The sequence below is a fragment of the Esox lucius genome, chromosome 7 (assembly GCF_011004845.1).
Source record: "Esox lucius isolate fEsoLuc1 chromosome 7, fEsoLuc1.pri, whole genome shotgun sequence".
Classification (NCBI taxonomy): Eukaryota; Metazoa; Chordata; class Actinopteri; order Esociformes; family Esocidae; genus Esox; species Esox lucius.
In genome coordinates, this window is record NC_047575.1 from 18,868,820 (window position 1) to 18,887,857 (window position 19,038).

The 19,038-nt window shown below is 39.1% G+C and overlaps 1 protein-coding gene across 1 annotated transcript in view; it reads left to right on the forward strand.

The window, feature by feature from the left end:
* tenm1 (teneurin transmembrane protein 1) overlaps window positions 1-19,038 on the forward strand; it is a 228,936-nt gene that overhangs the window by 19,242 nt on the left and 190,656 nt on the right. Inside the window, 1 exon segment of the mRNA XM_020048425.3 lies at window positions 6,572-6,845. Coding sequence (XP_019903984.2) covers window positions 6,629-6,845 — 217 coding nt within the window. The 5' untranslated portion in view covers window positions 6,572-6,628.

Below are 19,038 nucleotides of genomic sequence, written 5' to 3' on the forward strand. Positions count from 1 at the left end.
CATGATATTTTTATTAAATCATTCAATCCTCACTTTATGCTATTGCTTAAATGATCATGTACCTTGTTATGTATCTTAAATATATCTAGCATATAGCCTTGCTAGAATATCATATCAAAGCATTTCATAAATCGCTATTCCAATTAGCCAGCTAACAACTCTGGCACCCGATAACTGCTTCAGTTAAGATTATTGGTTGCCTCATTAGCATGTTGGCAAAGTCCTATAACATCTCTGATGTTAGCTCAACTCAGCTACCTATATAAATAGCCTAGTTTAAGTTAACTTTAATGGCAAGGTTAGACAAGTGCATTAAACAGAATCGCGTTAGCTACTGTTGACATAGCTGGACAACATTAATTCCATGATGCTAGCAACAGCTAGCACCAAGAATGCAGAAATGTAAATAACGTTGCAATGGTTACTAATTGCCATGGTAATTGTATTTCTCAAACGGTGAACACTTACTATAATAACGTTACAATCCCCTTCATTCATTCATTAATTCATCTTCATCCGGTATCGGGTCGCGTGGGCAGAAGTTCCAACAGGGGACCCCAAACTTCCCTTTCCGGAGCAACATTTGCCAACACTGACTGGGGGATCCCGAGGCGTTCCCAGGCCAGTGTCGAAATATAATCTCTCCACCTAGTCCTGGGCCTACCCCGAGGTCTTCTCCCAGCTGGACATACCTGGAACACCTGCCTAGGGAGACGACCTGGGGGCGTCCTTACCAGATGCCCGAACCACCTCAACTGGTTCCTTTCGATGCAAAGGAGCAGTGGCTCTACTCCGAATTCCTCACGGATGACTGAGCTTCTCACCCTATCTCAAAGGGAGAAGCCAGCCACTCTTCTGAGAAAAACTATTTCAGCCACTTGTACTCGCGATCTAGTTCTTTCGGTCATGACCCAGCCTTCATGATCATAGGTGAGGGTAGGAAGGAAAATTGACCGGTATATCGAGAGCTTTGCCTTCCGGCTCAGCTGTCTTTTCGTCACAACGGTGCAGTAAAGCGAATGCAATACCGCCCCCGCTGGTCCGATTCTCCAGCCAATCTCCTGCTCCATTGTCCCCTCACTCGCGAACAAGACCCCGAGATACTTGAACTCCATTACTTGGGGTAATGTCTCATTCCCTACCCGGAGGAGGCACTCCATCGGTTTCCTGCTGAGAACCATGGCCTCAGATTAAGATGTGCTAATCCTCATCCCAACTGCTTCGCACTCGGCTGCAAACCGGTCCAGTGAGTGCTGAAGGTCACAGACCGATGATGCAATCAGGACCACATCATCCGCAAAAAGCAGCGATGAGATTCCCAGCCCACCGAACTGCAACCCCTCCCCACCCCGACTATGCCTCGATATCCTGTCCATGAAAGTTACAAACAGGATTGGTGACAAAGCGCAGCCCTGGCGGAGGCCAACCTTCACCTGGAACGAGTCCGACTTACTTCTGAGAACCCGAACACAGCTCTCACTTTGGACATACAGGAATTGGATAGCTTTCAGAAGGGACCTCCTCACCCCATATTCCCACAGCACCTCCCACAGTATCTCCTGGGGGACCCGGGTCATATGCCTTCTTCAGATCCACAAAACACATGTAGACTGGATGGGCATATTCCCAGGCCCCCTCCAGGATCCTTGCAAGAGTAAAGAGCTGGTCGGTTGTTCCGTGACCAGGACGGAATCTGCATTGTTCCTTCAATCTGAGGTTTGACTATCTGCTGAACCCTCCTTTCCAGTACCTTTGAGTAGACTTTCCCAGGGAGGCTGAGTGTGATACCGCTGTAATTGGCACACACCCTCTGGTCCCCCTTTTTGAACAGGGGAACCACCACCCTGGTCTGCCACTCCTTTGGCAATCCCCTTCAGCCAGTGCAAAATACCAGACAATCGAAATTGGTAGGGCCGAAGAGCAGAAAATGTCTATTACACTACCTGTTGAACAAGCTTGAGCTTGACTTCTCTCCGTTGCCACTAATTCTGATGTCATAGCCCATTCGTAGGTTGTATATGCAACATCTTACTTGCATTTCTCTGTTTTTTTTGGCATCAATCAAAAACATTTTGTAAATTTTACTTTGGCATTTTAGAATCTAATGTATGTATGTATTTGAATACAAATAATTGTATTTTAAGACAAATTCTCCAGACCTCAATACGACTGAGCATCTGTGGGATGTGCTGGACCAACAAGTCAGATCCACTGTGGCTCCTTGCAATTTACAGGACTTGAAGGATCTGCTGCTAATGTCTTCAGGGGTCTTGTAGAATCCATGCCTCAGCAGGTCGGTGCTGTTTTGGCGGCATGCAGAGGTCCAACAGCATTTTGGGCAAGTGGTCATAATGTTTTAGCTCATCAGAGTATTCAATATTGGAAGTATTGTGCAGAAATAGACATTTGATAATCTCTTAAATTGATATTTTATCATCATCATCATCAGTCTTCTTTAGCAGCCGTATGTCCTGGTAGTAAGCCAAGTTGTGATACTTGACACACTGAGGCCAAAGTCCATGCCTGCCATGTGGTGGTGTACACAATAGTCTATAGCATGGGTGTCTAGGGTCTTTCACTATTTTCAGAGCATTCCCCTGACATCTCTTTTAAAGATTTCGTGATAGGGAGCTGGGCCTTTGCAAAGAATTTGCTGCTTGGTCCAGCCTCTGAACAGTCTTGCTATTGAGGGATATGAAGTTGCTATCCCAAGCAGTGATGCAGCCTGTGAAGAACCTCTTGACAATGCAGCTGTAGAATCGTTTGAAGATTCAGGTCCTATGACAAATATTTTTTTCCTTCTAAAAAGGAGGAGGCTTTTATTTGCTCTCTTTACCAGTGATTGAATGTGTTTGGACAATGTTTGTTGGTGATGTGGACCCCAAGGATCTTCAAGTCCACTTCAGCCCAATTGATGTGTATGACATATTTGCACTTACAGTAGATATAGAAAGTCGCCAACCCTTAAAAATTGGGAAAGGCAAAAAAAGTTGAACAAGGGGTGGTGACTTTCTATACCCACTTTACCTTTCCTGTAATCCACCATCACCTCCTTTTATTTTACTGATCTTAAGGTAGAGATCGTCATGTTTATGGTGAGCATCGAGGATTTGTTTGTGATTATCTTTAATGTCTGTGGGAAACCGGTCAGGCAGTCCTAGGATACTGTGCTTAGTGATGTGTTTGGATGGTATTATGGTGTTAAATGCTGTAGTTATTAATAAACAGCTTTCTCTAGCATAATACTTTATGGTGGGTACTGGTATCTTGTGTTCAAAGACAGTGTTTTGTTTTAGCTGATAAGACGTCTGGCATTCCAGCCCAAAGAGAAAGGGTGCAATTTGAACTTCAGATGCACACATACCCAGACAATGTTTGCTTACAACTTTGTGGATTGTGACTGTAGGTGTGATTGAGACAAACCGACAAACATGCCCAATGAGAATACAGAAAAGACAAAATGTGTTATCTAAGAAAAAACATCTTTGGCCAATGGGCTCTCAACCTCATCCCTTCTCTTAGCGATTTGTAGCAAGATAATGAGCAGATAGTTTTTTAGTTTTAGATGCATCTTGATAACAGTAGCTAGCTGGCATAATGAATGAGTACTTTGGTAATTTTTTTTGAGTACTCTGCCTACATTTTGAAAAGTGGATGTAAAGCCATGTACCTAATGATGTCAGTACCCAATGGTTCCTGTCAGCTCATCTTCTTTTTAGTCTTTTTTCACTGTTCCTCCATTAATGGCTTGAATAATAAGTTAATTCAAGGAGTTTACTTGATAGAGACCTTTTTAAGCTGAGATGTAGCAGGAGAGGGCTTCGTTAACTTTATCAGCCTTAGTTTGATTAAATTTGTGCACAAATACATCAGAATACTTGCTTGGTGCCTAGTGATCCCATGCCATGCTTTTGTTCTAGCACTCTCTCTCGTGCGTGCTCTCTCTCTCTCACGCTCTCTCTCACGCTCTCTCTCACACTCTCTCTCTCTGTTTTTGCGTTTTCTTTCTCCACAGTATTGGCTTGAATAATAGCCTGAGGAGTTTTCTTGGCATAGAACACACCTGTTAAACATGGCAGCTAGCATTCAGACCTTAGTTATTTACAATATCAATCAGTAGCCTTTTGGATGTACTATATTGTTTAACTACTCCTCTGGCTATTCCCATATTCATTGACAGCTAAACAGTTTATCATTTGTATGAACATCCTCAGATCAATCCATCCTAGATTTACACATTTTACACTTAATTGAATGATTTGGCCTGCTTACAAATCTGCTGATTGCCATGACCACATCCACAGCCCCTGCCACACCTACCACCTAAGCTCTTTTTTAAATCAGAAAAAGACATCCTGCTTGTACTTGTGCATACTGCTACTACATGTCCTCAATTGTCCGCAATAATGTTTTCAATTCTTCCATTGCAGAGCTCACCAGTGCTTTCTTTCTTTTTAATGTACCTAACAGTTGATTTTGCCATGCTAATGTTTTGGCTACGCCTCTGATTGAGTTATTCTAATTCATGTGATGTTCAGCTTGACTCGCATCGACTTATATGTCTTTACAATGTCTACAATCAGGATAAGTGTTGACATCTTTTTTTTGCATTAACTACTTATAAAGACACACCAGGTTACCAAGAGACAGCTATGAATCCAACTATTCAAATGCTTTTGGCACCCTAAATGCTTTTGGCACCCTATTTGCATAGCCTACTGCAATTTCTAAATGTTGAAAGGCTTGGGTTTTTGTCATACCCAGTCCCATATACAACAGCTTTGATGCAATGATATGCCTGTTGCACTAGAATGGACATTAAAACCTATCCTAGCTCTACAATAAAGGGGTAAAAAAAAAATCTATCCACTTATATGTTTTTGCGTCAGTGAGTGATGAGAGAACCTCTTTATAAACAGTGTGTGGATTGTGTGCTACAATACCAGCACACTGTACCACTTCAAGTCCCCAGTGTCTTTGGGTACAGCACAAGGTGAAAGCTGGGTCCATGTTCATGGTGGTGGAAATTAAAAACGTGTGTGCTGTGGTAAATCACCAATGGAAATAAGTGCCTTACGTGGGTCTTAGACTTAGTGCCTGCACAGTAATCTCTCTAAAAAGGACTTTTTGAACTGGTGCTGTTGATTCCCACTAAAAGCCACATCTACCCTGAGTAATTTCCTTTGCACACACAGAAGAACAGCATATACAAATGCCTTACAATGCCAATTAGTCAGGCAAGCTATGCACTAAGCTTGCAATTAATAACCTATTACCACAATATGGGCTAAGATGGCACAGCATAATGAGCATTTGATTGTCATATTTGTCTTGAATGTTGTTAAAGCTTACACATCAGAAGAGGGCACACTTTTTTAAGCACTTTCAAATGTATACTAAAAGGAAGATTGCGTCCTTTCTGAAAGAACAGTGGGCTGAATTCAAAACCATGCTGCAGCAGAACATGTGCAGCTGGGGCAGCGCCACAGACCGCTGGACCACATTAGGCCATCCTAGCTTCATCTGATTTCTTCTTTCTAGTATGGGGAGCGTTTCCACCGCGGTTCCCAGAGATGAGAAGGACAGTGGGGTGAAAGCAATCCCTTTCTTCTACCAGGGGTGTGTTTGGGTCAAGGCCATGCCCAAGGTTTAGTGGCTGTCAGGCAGCAATGATAGAAAGGTCCTCTCAAGCAGAGCTCAGGGCAGAACAAATGGGTTCAGGTTGCAGTGTGCTTTACGCTACACCGCAAAACACTGCTGGGCAAAACTGGCCAACACCATGACAGAGATGCAAAGTAGCAGATGCAAGGTAACTGTATTTATAGTTGTGCTGCTGTTGAATTCCTACTATGTTATGTGAAATATTTATCATTTAAATAATGGGGTAAAGTATCTGTATATGATGTTAAAAGGCAATTGAGAATTGCTACAGTATATAAAAGATGTACAGTGGTCTGTGGATTTTTGTTTGTTACTTTTCTTTAAACCTCCCATTATGTGCTGGTGTATGTTTACATGTGTCTCATTTTTAAAATACAATCATACCTCAGTTAGCCATGAAGTTTGAAAGCAAATTATTTTGATGATTTTTGGCACATATCAGCACATACTGTACATCACACACTGAAATACACACAGTAACACACTACTACAGGACCCCGTGGCTGTTACCTAAAATCTGGGAATGCATCTTTAAGCAGACTGTGTCCGTTAACATTGCTTTAGGTCTAGCATGCTAGAAATGCCTTTATAGGTCTGGGGATGAAATGAAAACATTATTCGTCATATGATTTCTTTCATTGTATTTTAAAGCAGCATGAGATTCTTCTGTAAATAATCTATTTATCAGTTCCTACAGTGCTCCTCCTCAAATGTCTCTAAAATCCTATCAATCTTTTAACAGCTCCAAGCACCAAATCAGAACAAGGGCATACTGACTGAAAACAATAATATCCAAACAATGACATTTAAATTCAGTAATATTTTCGCACAATACAACACAACAGTAGCTATTTATGATGTGAATTATTGTTCTAAGATCGTACTTTTTCTCCTCTCATGGTTCCTCTAGATTGGTCTTGAATTGTGGATCCCATGACTGAATGAGCTTGGCTCAGTGTTGCCAGGCATGGAGCAGATGGATTGTAAGCCTTACCAGTCACTGTCCAAGGCCCGGAATGAGATGGAGCTCGTCTACACCAGCTCCTCAGATGAAAGTGAGGATGGCAGGAACCTTTGCAAATCCTACACATCCCGAGAGACCCTGCCCGACTATGGCCAGGAGATGAGACTTAACTACAACAGCCACAGAGCCAAGCGGAAAACAGTGGGCGAGCCCACAGGAGGTACTGAACAACAACACACAACCAACCATTTTAATCAGTCAAAGTGAGAACAGGTTATGGTCAGTTGTAAAGTCAAAACGGCAGAGGGGGAAACAGATGATATAGTATGAAGGGATCACTGTATACTGTACATGATAAAAACTTTTTGTTAAACTGTAAGTTGCAGAATACATTTTATATTCTAATGACTGCATATCCACAGGTTGATGCATGAAAACTCTACTCTGATGTTGCTGACTATATGGAAACATTGCATGCTTATGTAGAAGGTAGACTTAGTTGTAGATATTGTTGTGAACATCTGAGGCAATGCATTTAATCCATAAATGTTTTCCAAGACTAGCTAGTCACACAACGAGGCTATTTAAGAACCTAGGGGGGTTGTAGGGTAGGATGCCTGCTGTATAATTATGTTTGAAATTACTTTTTCAGACTGAACAAATCTTTTTTTGGTAAATGAGAATAGGAAATGAGTTTTGCTGGGAAAACAATGTAATCAAGGTCAAAACACACTTCAATAATTCTTGTTAACACCTTATAATATTGTAACGTGTATGGTTTTTAAAAAAATCATTTTGAAAGCCATTAATAAAATGTTTATACCACATTGGTCAAAACGTGTAATGGTGGTATCAATTAAGTATGGCAGGCTCGCTTAAAGCCAACAAATTAAAACAGGCTGCTAAAATCAATATCAGCTGCTTGCTATTTAACCATGTGCTCTGGCTCAGAGTACAACGACTGTTTAGTCTTGACCATGGAGCGCAGGGGTGAGCCTTTGTTTCAAAAGAATGCTGACTGCATAGATGGCTGGTATGCTAGTTAGGCTATTGCTGTTTGACTATAAATTAAACTGAACTAGATTTGATGTGGCCTGCTGTGAGCACTTCCACTGTAAGAAGGTATAGGTTATGTTGTCACAAATTATGATATAGCGATTTATTGGGTCCGATGAATGATTGTAATTCATTTAACCAGGCATGTTAACCAAAAACTTGGTCTTGTACACTAACTATTAGGGGAGGATTGGCCCTTTTAAAGCCAGAAAATAAATTCCCAACGTTGCACTACTCACCATAGCACAAACATATGTTTTGATTTAATTATTATTAAGCAATTAGGCATGAAAGAGTGTAGTGTATGCCCATAAGTATAGGTACCAGTGCTAAGAGCTGTTCTTAGGCACGGCACATTGTGATGCCTAAGAACAATGTGTGATGTAAAAATGATGTGATGTCATACCCATGGTAAATAATAATCATGGATTGCACTTCCGTCCCCCAGTCGAGTTGATGTCATGGTCATTCCATTTTACAGACACCACAGTCATATTGATGACCAGAAGTTAAACGGGGACTAATGACTGTAATCAGGCTATTTACTGTTTTGTGTAAATTATTGTATAGGGGCTTTGAAATATGTTAAAGTAGAAAAACTAATTGTCATCATATCATCAAATGCACTTTGTCAGATGGAAATGTTGTCATTAGCTAACAAAGTCAGAAAAAAATACTGACAATAATTAGTCAAAATTCAGTGGACTGTCATCAATATTAACTAGCTAGCATTTAACATAGATCTGCCAAAATCTAAATGAAGAAATCACTATTTGGACTGAAAAAACGTAATGTAGCCATTTCTTCTGCCTATCAATTTCCTTCCCTGAGTAGAAGGAATTTTTGCCCACTTTTCTCTTCAGTACTGCTTCCACTGTGGTTGAACTGTGTTCGAGGGCATTCTTGCATGCACAGCCTGCTTCAAGTCCCCCCACAGTATTTTGATAGGATTAAGGTCTGGGCTGTTGGCCATTCCATAACCCTCCATTTCTCCTTTTGAACCTTTCTGTTGTGGCTTTGCATGTGTGTTTTGGATCATTGTCCTGTTGCAATATCCATGTTTAGTTCAGCTTCAGCTTTTTAACGGATGGCCTAACATTCTACTCAAGAATTCTGTTGTACAATATGGAATTCATTGTTGATTCAATAATGGCAAGTTGGCCAGGCCCCGAGGCAGCAAAGCAGCCACAAACTATAATTATGGTTGGTATGAGGTTTTTCTGTTCAAAGCCTGTGTTTTGTTTTCACAAAACATGGTGTCTGACATTACGGGCAAACAACGCCTCTTTTGACTCATCGGTCCATAATTGCTCCAGCAGTTTTGGTCTTTACCCAGTTGTCGCCTGGCAAACGTCAGTCCTATTGTAATATGCTTTTTTGAGAGCAGAGGCTTCTTCTTTCCTGATCTCCTATGTTGGCCAGGTTGTGCAGTCTCTTTCTGAATGTTGACTCATGCACTTCAACATTGATTGTGGCTAGAAAAGTCAGTAGATCGCTTGAAATCACCCAGGCCTTCCTAGAGGCATCTTTTTGCATCTTTTGGTCAACTATTGTGCTGAATTTGCTAGGACAATCTGTCCTTTGTAGATTACCTGTGGTCTAGAATAGTTTTTTCAGTTCTAGATGATCCAGTGGGCAGTGATCCATTGGGCATTATTTAATTCAAATTGCTTGGAAATCACTTTGTAAACCCTCAGAGATTGATCGGCATCAATAATCCTTGTTCTGGAAGCCTCACATGGGTCTTTCATTTTCCCACACCCATATGGTTAAGACCAAAGCAGACCATTTTTCTGATCTATATGTCAAATCCATATGTTCATAAAATCAATGTTGTAGAAAAAGATTCTTTGAAACATTAACTTAAAACATTAACTGCAGATGTCTACTGGCCATTTCTGGATATCATGTTTTTATGCTAGTAGTACAGTACAAATCTTACATATTGCCCCTTTTAACATCCGCCGTTTACAGATACCCAGCTTGAAATCTCAAAGAGCAAGCAAACAAGAGTTAATGCACAGTGGCTACGAAAAACTCCCTATTTGGGTCTAAACCTAGGAAGAAACCTAGAGAGGTACCAGACTTGAGGGGTGGCCAGACCTTTTCTGGCTTTGTTGGGTAAAGCTTATGAGAGTACATTACCTTTTGGGCTATGTCAATGTTTTTGTATGTTCAGAAGACAAGCAGGTCAATAAATGCAGGTGGGCTGGAGTCCTTAAACAGAATCCAAGTCAGCTGCATTACCAGGTGGACAACGACAATCACAAGGATAATGAAATCATCAGGCAGCAACTTGATCTGCAACACATCCAGGAGGATTTTGGCCAGGGACAGCCATGTGACACTTTTAGTCCAGGTAGTCAAACAGGTCAAACAGGACACCAGGAAATTTAGAGAGAGCAGTCCTTCGATTCTCACAAAGATACATAAGCAGAGTTGGGGATTAACGGATTACAAGTAAATTGGTACAAAAAATCTGTAACTGTAATCCGTTACGTTACCAACTAAAATAGTGTAATCAGATTACAGATACTTTTGAAAAGATTCATGATTAAATTTGGATTACTTCAATTGAAAAAGATTAGGTCTGTGAAATTGCATGCTTGATTTTGTTTTTATATGTTTTAAAAACGTCATTATATAAAATCAAAGTAACAATTGCGTGACTCAGTTGTTGTGTGTGATCATCATGCGAGCAAAGGTGGGCACGTATAACCAGATTAGTGACCGACGAAGCGAGTAAAATTTTCTCCGGTTTTGGTTGGTTGGGTGGCTGATACAGTATATCTGCGACAATATTAGTCATATAAAATGTGATTTATTTATCTACTATCAACACATTTCTGAGAACAATGATAGTCGACAAGTTTTTTTCAAGGTTTATTTGTCAAATGCACCAAACAAAACACCCAAAAAGAGTTGCACTGAACAACTCAGACAGGAATTGTTTCGAAGATTAGGCAACTTTAGATACCTGTAACATGACACTGCCTTCAAGATAAAACATTAAATGGAATTTATCACGATATTTGAGGAAAAAAGTCGTGTTGGGAAGCACTCTGCCTTAGGATGATTGCATTTGATTTAGCCAACTCAACTCCGTCCATACAGGTAGGCCATGGGATTCTGCCTGCTTTGCATCTCAGACAATTGCGTTCATTGGTAATCATTGGCTGCTGGTGACTTGACTTTAAGATAAGAGTGTAGGTGTATAATCAAAGTTAATTTCTTTAATTTACGTTCTGAACATCCATTGCATGATAGCCCTAAGTATCGCAGGTTACGTTCGCGCGAGTAAAACTTATTTGTGTGCAGATGTTCACGATTGCAAACGTGCGTTCGTGTGCCTGGGGTTTCTGCAACGTTTTGACAATGTTGGTTGTTGTGGAGCAAAACTTCGGATTACTTTAGATTTAGTGTACTTGCGAAAAGATACAGATATCTTGATTTTTATATACAGTAATTTTAATACACTTTTCGAGAAATTGCAATTTTTTTGCCAAAATATCTTCAATTGGTTGTATGCTATTCCTATTTGTTTTCTAATGCCTCTTAATATAAAAGTAATTCAAAGTAATCAGAACTTTTTGATTACTCAAACTCAGTAAGGTAATGTTACTGATTACAAATGTGGACAGGTAACTTGTATCTGTAATGGATACAAGTATACTTTAAAGACTGACCCTTGTCCCCCTTTCACATAAATTCATGCAACGTAATCATTGGGACTTAATTTAAATTAATCAAATTTATTTTATTGGGAACTTTGCAGTGAAATAACTAGATCTGGAGACACTGTTTCTCCGTCCTGAGGGTGGTATAATAACTAGGTGTTCTCCCCCAGGTTTGGGCTAGAGGACATTCCTCCCAGTGGAACCGGTAACCCCTAGGCTAAAGTTAATCCTAGATTATTGTGTTATGGTTTGAGATGGTGGGCTGGACACTGCCACGTCTGATGGGTTGGGGGTGGTGGTGTAGTAGCTAAGATCAAGACAGGACAGACTGACCCTGGTCCAGCGTCACAGTATAATATAGTATATAAAATAGCAGCATAAAATCAGGGGCTGAGACATTAGGGGCTGATATAGTTAATGTCATTAGAGACATTAATTAGTAGGGTAAAAAGGTCCAAAGTATCTGCTTGTGCAAACCCATCCCAAAGGTTTAAAAAAAATCATAATTGGTACTAAAACTATACTTTCACAGTTTTTAAATCACTCAAAGTAAAAACTATTGCATTCCATATTTTGAACAGACACTCTTAAATTGTTCACACCCATTGGATATTTCCACATATTATTTTGTTACAACATGAAATGGTTTAAACCATTTTCAGTTGATCAACACAAAAATATATGACAAAGACAATAATGGATTGCTTAAATATTTACCTGCTTTGCTAAAACACATGAATGAGCTGTGGCGCAACCAAAGTAAGTGTTTTAAAAGGTGATGTTGGTGTAGTTATATATAGTATACATAAAATATACATACTGTAGTATTTGCAGTATATGTCTTTAGTGTACAGTATATATTTTTGAAAAGTTTGGTACCATTGAAAAGTTTGGACACACTTACCCATTCACTTGAAGTTGTGTGTCCATGCTTTTGACTAGTACTGTATACGTTATATAATTATTTTGCTTACTTTGGTAGGCAGGCTGATCTACATCAATCCAAATAGCCAGACATGTCAGCCAGTCTATTCAAGACAGATTTATAATTAAAAAGGCATTGTCCTAACTTTTACATTTTCACAGTAATATTCCAACCTCATAGTGTGGGAATATGTATAAAACACGTCGCATTTCTGACTGCACTGGGACTTTAACTGCAAATTTGAGTGTAAATTGGCTTTCAGCCCCCATGTATTGCAGTATTCAAATGATACACTGAACAAAACATTTTTATCTGGTTACCTTGGAAACTGCATAAAATGAACAAATGACATTTGCTCAGAGCAGCAGTTTTTTCAACCTGAGCAGATTGATAGAAAAACAGTGTGCACAGGATTCTAGCCCTTTCGTGGAGGAGATAATATTTTCAATGCTCATTTATGTGTTTAATTTCTGTTTTCGCGGCTGGGATTTTTAAGGGGCAGGAGTTTGTAGAGAGATGGTTACTGACAAGAAATTGGTCAAGGACATGGGTTCCTGACTGGCGTAATTAGTGCAGAGATTATTACTTGAGAGTGAGGTCAGGCAAATCACCTTGGTGCGGGATTCTCAATAGCAGTTTGAAGAAAGACAACCCCTTGTCCATTCAAACCGCACTGCAGTGTTAAATACAGATCATGGACACAGGCTGATTTTACTGAGTCTAGTCATAGAGGATTCTGATCTACAGCTGATCTGCAGCCCTGGCAAATCTATTGAAACTGTTTCTAAATCAATTGTATTGATACAATGATTGATGCATTTTTTCACTCACTATACATTTTAACAGTTCAATAATGTTTTTGATAAGAAAAAGGTATTTGAACCGTTAATCTGTGCATAGAAGTATTAAGATTCTGTGTTATACATTATTTTATTCTGGTTTAGCTATGTGATACAGTCATTATCACCAATATCTCATTTAGATCCTGGCAGTATAAATGTTGATAAAGATTGATCTTTCTCCACAGAGCAATTATAATTAAAGTTTTAGCCCTGGCCTTTCTGCATGTTGAGTTTGTGGCTGAAGCTTTGGGCACTGGCCGTTTTAAAACTGTTGGAGTTCTGATTTGACCAAACTGTAGAGGAGATAAGTGTTATCCTCTTTGGAGTAATTTAACTTATAGTTTAAAAGGATACATTGACAATGTTCATAGGGCCAGCAGCGCAAATTAGTATCGCTCAAAATCAGACCTGTTAGGGAAGTACAACATTTTGTGGAAGACATTTTGTCCCTCTTTTATTTGATTAAGTGCTTTGTTAAAATCTGACTTTGGGCAAACACACAAGATATAAGAACAAATGTAAAAACAGAAGGATGTACAAACAATGACCAACAAACACGTAAGGGAAGCTGGAACTTAAATAGGGACGGTGATCAGGGATAAATGTGAGGGGAATGATCACAATAAACAAGTGTCTCTGCTCTAACTGATGGGGAGAGGACGTTGAATCCCAGGACGTGACATTTACGCTGGATATTATTTTTTGTAGTAGTGCACACGGGTGAAAATGTAAATTGTCACCCCGTCACCTCTCGAGGTAGTGTGGAACAGTACTCCCTGCAGAACAGAGACTTTCCTCGCGTTTACTGAGGTCAAAATACAATTTGTGCCTCATTAATTTTTGACCTGTGAGTGGTGCCGTTGGATGTCAAAGAAAGTAGCAGAGATGTTTGATAAGGGGAGGCTAACTCTGTGTGAAACAAACACATTGCTGCATGAAGTTGTAATCATACTCACCCAAACATATTATTTCTCTGTCCACCCAGCAGCACATTTTCTTAAATTGCTAATTTTGATCGGCTGCGGACATTGCAGCAGCTGGCATTAGGAGAGTTAGTGAACACAAGCAGACAATGCTCCCAATGCTTCATTCTGTGGGACACACTTCCAGAAAGCCTCTCCAAATTCTATATATCAATGGTATTACAGAAATACTTTTCTGCCATATTTAGGGGGTCTATAGTTGGGTCTACACTTTAAATCTATTACTCATACTAATGGTACATATTATCTTTTTCCATGACAACCTGGTACACTTAGCCATAAAGTAACAGAGTACCTGATCTTTAGTGAATGGAGTTGCTTGGCGCAGGTGAGAAATAGAGTGCTGAAGAATAGGGCTCGTAGTGAGGATAACTGGCTACTATTCTGAAATGCTGTGAGCTTTCTGGCACTCAGAGCAGCTGACTAAGGCTGAAGCGTGTGCACCAGAGATGGGATGGGAAGTGTAGTGGGTTTAAGATCTGTCTGTAAGTTATTAATAGTTGCTTCTGTGCATGTTCTGGATTCTCTTTGTAGATTGTTGATTAGTTTTTGCTCACTTCTACAACTATTCACACATCCATGTGGTCCAATTAAGCATTTGGTTCGTCTAGATATGTAAGGAATCACATTCATTTGATGCAGGCAGGTAACTCGTAGATCAATATTATGTTACTCAAGGTTTGGGGGCAAAGGTATTATTTTGAGTTCATTTTTAATGTTTTTGATCTGATCAGTGAAGCCATTGGCATTCTTGCTAATAGGCATTTGGGTGCTTCTTTTATTCCCAATACTTAATTTATTGTTTTGCTTCTAATCAATTTTGCTTCTGTTTGAATTGTATATGAATATTTGCATTGTCAGTAAGTAACTTTGAAGTATTTGGATAAAAACTATTTAGCCAAATACATAAAAGTTTAGCCTGCAAAAATAATACAAATTAATTGTTATTTTTGTATTCTGTTTACTATAAAGTATAAACCATTTATTTTGTAATTACTTAAAGGTTATGCACAGCTAAATCTTCATTGAATTTAATCAACACTGAAATTAAGGCAGGTGTAATTAGCGCCACAAAGTATGAAAATAATATTCTAAAGCACGGAGCAGTTCCAACACGTGTTGCCACTGACAGTCCCATCAGCAAAAGGATTGTCATTTACCAGTAAGTAGCTAGCTAGTAAGCTGCTAACCAGCAGCTATATGATGGTCAAAATATGTGGTGTTTTTACAATTCTCGGACTGAAATCTGTTGTGCTGATTAAAGAAGCAATAAAACTGGCCTTCTTTAGACTAGTTCAGTATCTTCGGCATCAGCATTTGCAGGTACAATTACAGGTTCAAAATGTTTTATCTAGTTGTAGATTGTGTGTGGCATAACTACAACTAGAAAAAGCGGTTTTAATCTGATTGTCAATCTCTTCAAAAGACTCCCTGCCTTTTTGTCAACAATAATTTCAGCATACTAACAGAGCACTGTCCACCCATAATTTGATGAATGAAAAGGGACAAGAAACTAAAATTGTCATCAAATTCTGCAATTGTCATTAGGTCCACTACAATTGTAGACTGCATTGATGTGCTCACTGCTGTACGAGTACAACTCAGCCACTTATCTCCCAACTTGACCCAAAAAAAATAGAGGCTATAGGCGTTGCTAATCATAAGTACATTTGTTCTTTTCCACACAGCTGACTTTTGGTAATGTTATAATAATAGTGTTATTGCCTTGGCATTTATTTTTCTTTCTGATGGAGTTATATTTTACCAGTAAAGAATATTCTTACTATTTACTTATTTACTTACTATTACTTTAACTGCTGATAATAAGAAACTATGGGACATTACTGCTTAATGAAATCATATCATCAGACTCAGACTTTTTTACATTAGGACAAACTTAAATAATAGCATATGAATGGTTGTGTTTCCTTTGTACAACACTGTGTTTCACTGTTATTGTATCATAACCCACTACACAATCACACCTTTCGAGGCCATGGATGAATTACGCTGTATAAGGCCTAGTTGGAAGCCCTGCCTTCCAGGCTGTCACTCCCAATAGCACCTAGTTTCTACTGGAACTGGATTGTTTTTCATCCAAAAGAAGTTGGGTGTTAATACCCCTGCATTTGGCTTTGTATTCCAGCACATTTAAATAATACAATGACTATCCTGTTAAAGCAAAGACTGTTCATTGTATTTGAGGGTCTGTTCTTACATACTGTGTGTTTAGCACTTTGTTCCACCTAATAATTGCTTAAAGTCTGCAACCCATAGACATCACCAAATACAGGATATTTGTCCTGGATATGCCCTGTCAGGCCTGTTTTGTGGGCTTTTGCCTTAACTCTGGTCAAGCATGTGAAAGGCAAGCTGAGTTGGATTTGGATCCGTTTTTTGACTTGCTCAGTCAAGACGTTTTCAGGTTTTGGCCCTGAAAAATTCCTTGGTAGCTATTGTAGTGTGTCAGGTAATTGTCCTGGTGCACGATGAAGCTCTGTCCAATGACTCAAGACATTGGTCGTATCTGAGGAGACAATGTATTTGTACATTTCAGAATCTATCCTGCTATGCCAGTCAGCAGTCACACCCTTGAAAACAAGTGAGCAGGTTGATTTGCTTTGAAATTTTTTTTGGTCATGTTGCATTTTACATTTTGCATTGACATTCTTTTGGTCATGTTGTCAGACATCAGCAACAGACTCAAAATGCAAATGTATAGCTTGTAATTAAGACATTGACTGCTGTCTTCTTTTTGGTACAAAAAATGGGAACTAGGTACAAAATGTTTTGTAATTTCTAAATGGTTAATCTGATATAGATGAAAATACCCTCAAATTAAAGCGGACAATGTGCACCCTTTAGTCTGTCAACCTCAAAGTCACAATATTAATTTTAAATCCAAAATGCTGAAATTAAAGACCAAAAAAATAAATATATCACTGTGCAAATACTTGCCATGCAATAGATACTGGCACATTTTACATGTTACAGACCAAGCATATTAAATATATATTCTTCAGCAGTTAACCTAACGTTTACAGCATCTGACCAGCAACAAGGTGGCAAATCGTTGATTTGGCATATAATGGCTGCCCCACATTGTTGCTGTTAAAGGGAAAGTAAAAAAAAGGTTAAAATGTTAATATTTTAGAGATAATTGCATCAGATTAAGATATTTGATTAGCTGATGCAGAATTTGATACAGGAAATGATCATGTTGGTTAGAAGGATGTAGTGATGTAAACGGCTTAAGGAGATTATCTAAGCAAAGGACTTTGACAATTATCTTCTATCAATTGACACTGCTTCACCACACAACCACTCAGTGGCTTCCAGGTTATGGAGGAAACCAGACAGGAGAGTCGAGCAGAGGACAGTTTCTTTCTCAAAGAAAATCTCCCTATGTATGCAAGGGTATGTCATAGGGAAAGTATGGAGCATTCTTTTTATTTGTTGTGTCACACCAATCAAATTAGAAGGTGGACAGTGTAATGATGTCAATCTGTTCATTAGTGTATCATAAGCAATTTCTTAGGCCCTGCTATGCATTTTTTGACAAACCTTTGCTTTTTTCATACTGTTGAGAGCTTTCTTTTTCAAAATTGCATTCCTATACAGACACCAAAAATTCCACGTTCTTGCATAGTTGCATAAAGAAAATGTTCTTGCCACATCATACTGCTGCGTAGCTCAGTGGTCAGAGCAGCTGTTTCTTCTTGTGAGTTCGTTGCCAGATTGAGGCTATTCTTTCTGTTTTTATGAAAATGTACCTACTCGTTCAAAACAACACTGTATAACTAAATTAGATCAAAATGCATTTTCAAATTAATCATATTGAGATTAAATGGTTAGGCTACTATTGATAATTCATATTTACAATGGTGCGCAGAGATTTTGAAATGATATGCGATGCAATTGATTTTGGTTCTGTAATCTAGGACAATGTAACAAAACTTGGGCAAATGAATTGTCTTGCGATGGCAATATGCAGATTCAAAAATATGTTGATTGACACCAGGCCAATCATTTCATCATTCTAGTGGCTAGGCCATTTGGCCTTCGTTGTCACAAAAATGTTTAGGGCACAAAGGCCATTGAGGATTTGGAACTTGAATTTCTGAGAAGGAAAAAAAAGTAAAGCAAAGGCTAACATTACCTCAGTTAAACAAAATTGAACTGCCAAGTATCCTTATACATAATAAACAAATGTATTTAGTGACTTATTTGTGTGAGAAGCAAGTCATTTTTGTTTTTTAATCTTTCACCACAAACTTCCATGTCGAGTGATGTCAAACCTAAAGTTATCTCAGAGCTCTCGATAAGCATTCGATGTACAGTATTCTCCCACTCTGAGGTAGGAACTTTCCCACCTCCCAGTTGGTCATGAACACACCTTCCAAAACAGAGAGGTTTGATTCAGTTAGGCACTAAATATGTATTGATCGATAGCTAGCTAGATTCCTTACCTGCATTCATGCAGTCTATTCTTGATTGTTCTCAGTTGCGCTCCTGCTAGTGGCTTTGAATAAAGCAGTGTGTGACGCTTCCAAAATTATAAGATAGTGTTAGGGATTGGTTGTCCGTGCTGAAATCTTCATTCTGTTTGAAGTACGAAATAACTTTTTAGTTTGGTTTAAGACAAAATTTACACCCAAACTTGCAAACAAACAAACCGACTGCTGACTGCGAGATTTTGACAGTAGCAGGGGCACAAAGGCCATAGTGGCCGTAGAGCATGCAGTGAGTATAATTGCCAGTCAATTCCAGGTCAATTATTTCCCTGATTGGCACACTGCTTGGCAACAGTCTCAGAGATGAACTCTAGAAATACCTTTTGGAAAATTACATTTGGAATAAATTCCAAGACCATTTTAAATTAAATGAATTGGTGCATCCAGCGCAATTCAAGAGGATGATGGAGGAATAT